We start from the raw sequence: 5413 nt of genomic DNA on the forward strand, positions 1-5413 counted from the left end.
AGTGTATATATATATATATATATATATAAATAATATATCATGCATATCATACATATCAAAGACAGATTCAACTGATATTTTTATAGAGAGAGAGCTGGGATATATTATAATCCTCAAGAGCCATTGACTGACTAAGTAGACTGGAGGAACGCCATCATTCAAATTAAAATTCAGAAAAATGCCACCGAACATCGACGAAGACCGGACAATTTAAACTTTCCATTACTTAGTCAAACGTTCTCGGGTTTAATTGTTTTGGCTAAAGTTCCCATCAATCATTTTATATACGAATTCTGTACCAAAAATACTCCAAGTCGCCCATGTTTCTTTTTATATATACACAGAAGACAAAAACCGATCAAGATTAATAGCGCAAACTCGAGGTTTGTAATGGCAAAGTCGCCTTTGAATTCTATTTGTTTAAGATATATATTGCCCTCTTCTAAAAATATGGTCAAGTCATAAAGCTAAAAGAGATGCCTCGTCATTATATCCAATAAATGACATTCAATGCAACTCGTGTTGTTATGATTACAGAACTACTAAACAAACTGAGTGCTCATCTAGATTGCACATTGTAGCACAGGGCCCCGCAATGACCTAACCGGCAGGCGGCCGCCGGGCTTGAATTGTAGTACAATTGAATACTATAAATACCCATGCGTGCCCATTGATTTTCATTCACAAGTATTGCATCCTACAATAAAACTCATTAGCATCGAGAAGTATAGGCTTTTCTGATTTCAAATTTAGCTTTTGAAAGAAGTAAGTTTGTTGGAATTACAGGCAACCATTTCAAGATCCATTCATGGCGGCCAGAGGTAATCATATATGTATACTACAATTATTGTTAATTTAATACTGAAATACTAGTTGTGTATTTGTGATTGTGGTTTTGTAATGTTGAATTAAAATGCGCTACAGTTGGAGTGTGTTATGGAATGTCGGGGAACCTGCCGAATCCATGGGAGGTGGTGGAGATGTTGAAGCAACACAACATCGGAAAAGTGAGGATTTTCCAAGCACATCACGAAGCCCTGAGAGCCCTAGCAAACACAGGCATAGAAGTAATAGTGGGTGTGGGCAACGATGAGCTTCAGATAATAGCAAGCAACCAGGCGGCAGCCAATGGGTGGGTCAATGACAACGTTCGCGCTTTCTACCCGGCGACCAACATCAAATACATTTCGGTAGGAAATGAAGTGTTGCATTACGGAAACGAGAGATTTGTCTCATTTCTCCTCCCCGCAATGCGAAATATTCAGACAGCCGTCCGCGCCGCCAATCTGCAGAATAACGTAAAGGTGTCCACCACGCACGCCTCATCTGTGCTGGGGAATTCTTTTCCGCCTTCCGGGGGAGAGTTCCGCAACGATCTGAAGAACACGCTGCGCCCTCTGCTGGGCTTCTTGGCAGAGAACGGGGGTCCGTTTTTGGCCAATGTGTACCCATATTTCAGCTACGTGGGCAACAAGGCCCAGATATCGTTAGACTATGCGCTCTTCAAGTCATCCGGCCCGGTCGTCAACGACGAAGGCCGTCAATACTGGAGCTTGTTTGACGCCTTGGTGGATTCTCTGATAGCTGCGTGTGAGAGGGAGGGACATGGAGAGATAGAAGTGGTGATTACTGAAAGCGGGTGGCCGTCTGCGGGAGATGATGGGGCAGCCACCGTGGAGAACGCGAGGGCGTACAATAACAATCTGGTGAGGCACGTTTTGTCCAAGGAGGGAACGCCCCGGAGACCAGGGAGGTCCATCGACACATACATTTTCGCCATGTTCAATGAGAATATGAAGGACGGCCCAGAGATCGAGCGCCATTTTGGGCTCTTCTATCCCGATAAGAATTCCGTTTACCCCGTCAATTTCACTCCCTAGTCGGGATGTCCCTTATTTTTTCTACTTGTGACCAATAATAATAATAAGACACCAGGCATTTTACGCCTTTGACTTGTGAATGACTACCTGCTACTACTAAACAAATGAGGTGAATCGCAGTTCTTATCTCTAAATATTGTGTTTTATCACTCCCTTTCAATTCATAATTATATGGAGTATAATAGAATTGTTTAATCATGAATCCTTTATTATAAATTAAGTGTTTCAAAGCATAAATCCGTTCTTCCTGCTATTCGGTGTCATCTTTGAGGAGGTCTTAGCATATGCATTTCAAGGGTGAATCCTCCTCCTGTTAGCTGTTATATGCAATTTCTGAGACGGAAACTATTGGGATTGTGCTCTTGGCAAAGGGGTGATCCCTATTAAACAAAGCCGTTTTTTGTTTGGGGTATTGAAGAAGCCGAATATGACCAGAATAGATAAGATAGCAAGAAAAGGATCACAGATCAGTTCATCAGAGCAATTGAAAGTAGTCATGAAATAAATATGACCCCAAAGTGGAATTTGAAAGACTCATGGAAACCCTGTGCAATATCAACTAATGACTTGTGGAAGTTGTAGCTCCAGCAAATCCGTAATTTGCAACAATTAAACTGAAAACTTTAGAAATGGGTATAATGTAAAATTGTTGATCCAAAATCTTTATGGAATATTTAGATGATCAAGCATTGTTCTTGCTCAAACTACGGAGTAGTCTCCAACGAAGGGCAGAGGTATCCTATTAATTTACTCCAGAAGAAACGGTCAAATAAGTATTTTATATTGTGACCAAGTCTTTTTTTTTTTGGAGCCTAATACAATTTTAATCAAATCCTAGATGCATGAATATGTGTATAGGATAAAGTTTGACATCCTACAATTTTCAGATTAAATTTCAGATAACATCGACGAAGAAGTGGGCAATATAAAGTGTAACGTATTTTTCTTGAAGTAAAATAAATGATATTATATTAGTCTATTTATTATTAAACATCGATACAACTTTTGATTGCGTAATCGTACATTATCGGATTTTATCATTTTGACATTATTTATATATAAATTCTGTATTAATAAAACTCAAGATCACTTTTTTACAATAAAAGACTAAACCGATTGCGATCAGTAGCCCTAAGTCAAGGTTGAGGATTTTTACATTATCTGGTCATTTTAATGGCGAGCTCAACTTACAAATTGATTCTAGGACAGGGCCCGCAATGACATCCAATACTACTCTTAATTTCAAATTAAATCATCATTGTTGAAAGTGAAAAAATGAACTATTTCTAGCCACTATATTTTTGTATGAGACCACAATCAAAACAAGCAAGAGTTTCCAATCTAATTATTTAACTCTACCATCATGACACCAAAACTATTATTAAAATTGCAATATTGTTTACATAATGTTCAATTTAGAGTTGGGCAAGTTGGGTAAGTGGAATATTAATTAATAATGAATGGACATATCTTTATGGAAAATTGTATATATAGTAATCAAATTTTAAGAATATAAAGGGATTATTCAAAAGAGTATAAAGAAATACTACTTTATTGATTATGACATTATGACTCTCTAGCATATGATAATATAATCAATCATTAATCTATAATGAAAGGGTTACTAATGTTCATGTATTTGACTTACCTAGAGAAACACTATTTAAACTTAGATTAAATGTACGGATGCAACAAGGAACAAAAGAATCAACAAGAGTAAATATCATTATTGCTTATATTTGTAGTCCTAGTCCATTCGTAATATCTACTATAAATTTAATAGTTACAAAAAAGTATATATTGTTTAGAAGTCAAACTAGGGTAATTCACTAACATACTATGACATGGTACCAACACAATACATACCTACTATCAATTATTAATTATATTCCAATAATTTAAACCATGGTTTTACTTAAGGGTGTTGCCATTTTTTCATAATTTCTTATTAACAATAATACAACCAGATTGGTTTGCTTATGCTATAATCCTTTTAATTCATAAGAAAAAGGAAGCTTGGTACAAGGCTAAATCATAACAAAGAGAAACTACATAGATAAAGTAGTTATGATTTCCCTAATAGATATGCATGCAAAATTGGAAACAAAGATAAGGAGTGTAATTGGTAAAATGCCTCGAGAAATTCAAATTTAGGGAGCCCAATGATGACAAGATCTTCAAAAGATAGATTTACATTGTACTTTTTCTACTGATCATAGGATGGTGATAGAATCTGTTTTCCTAGGACTATAAGAGTAATCATAGTAATCAACTTGTCCCATATTTGAGCCCCCCGAAACATAATTCATCAAATATGAAAATGTTGATCATGGGATGTGACATCCCCAAATTTTACATAGTATTTCATTCCAATTTTAATTTTTTTAATTTTTAACTATCATGGTAAATGGTTAGTAATTGCTATGATTATGAATAGATGTTTGTGTATACACATAAAAATGGCTATGAACAATTAAATAAATATTTTATATTTATTTAATAATTATTCTTCTATTAAATAGTTAATTTGAAAAGATTAATTTATTTAATTAATTTCATGTCCTTCTATTAATTAATTTAATTGAAATATTTTATTAATTAATTCATTTATCCTTTTCTTCTAATCAATTAATGAAATATCTAATATTTAATTATTCCTCTAATCAATTAATTAAATATCTAATATTTAATTATTCCTCTAATCAATCAATTAAATATCTATTATTTAATTATTCCTCTAATCAATCAATTAAATATCTAATATTTAATGGTTATTCTTCTATCCTATAGTCTCAAATATTAAATAATTTCTTAATTATTTAATCCCTTTTTCAACTCATCTTTCCATCTCCACTTCATCTTTTCTTTTCCAACTCATCCATCATGTGGCTAAATTAATTCAACAAAATTAAATTAAATAAAAAAATTATTAGCCACTTAGCTCCAACTTCCAAATAAATGAAATATTGTGTACGTACACATATTTCCTAACCTTCTTCTATATTCTCTAAAACATCCCTATATTTTAGGAGGAATTGAGTCCACTTGTCCTCTCTTTCCTATATCTTCTCCAAGTATCCTACATCCTCTCAAGTCTTCAACTCAGTCAAGGTGAGATGAGTGACACTTGTCTTCTCCTTCCCCCTTTCTCTCAACCTTCAGCTTCTTGCTCATAGCCATCCAATCTGCAAGATTTGATCATGATCATTGATCTCTGCCACCTAAGCTCATGCAGTCACAAATCTATAAAAAGAGGTCTCCTAAGCCATTTTGAAACTAATAGAAAAATAGACTAATATAGCTAATCATATAGTCATTCTAGGAGTCTTCATTTTGCATATGTGAGTTTGAGTTTGAAGAAAATAACATTTTAGAGTTTTTGAGCATAAATCATTTTCATAGAATTTTAGCTTAATATCATTTGCATATCATAGTATCAGTTAACTATCAGTCCATTCTTCATATGACATCTTGGAAGCTACCAGTGCTTGTTTGAGAGCAAATCATTTGCAGCCACGAACAATGGAGTTAGG

General features: G+C 34.4%; 1 protein-coding gene across 1 annotated transcript; it reads left to right on the forward strand.

Annotated features, from left to right (window-relative positions):
* The first annotated feature begins 695 nt into the window (after positions 1-695).
* On the forward strand, positions 696-2228 carry LOC131060422 (glucan endo-1,3-beta-glucosidase). Its single transcript, XM_057993658.2, has 2 exons — positions 696-821; positions 925-2228. The coding sequence occupies exons 1-2, from the start codon at positions 809-811 to the stop codon at positions 1878-1880; spliced, it is 969 nt and encodes a 322-aa protein (XP_057849641.2). The 5' UTR covers positions 696-808; the 3' UTR covers positions 1881-2228.
* Positions 2229-5413: the final 3185 nt, after the last annotated feature.

The sequence above is a fragment of the Cryptomeria japonica genome, chromosome 4 (genome assembly GCF_030272615.1).
Source record: "Cryptomeria japonica chromosome 4, Sugi_1.0, whole genome shotgun sequence".
Lineage (NCBI taxonomy): Eukaryota > Viridiplantae > Streptophyta > Pinopsida > Cupressales > Cupressaceae > Cryptomeria > Cryptomeria japonica.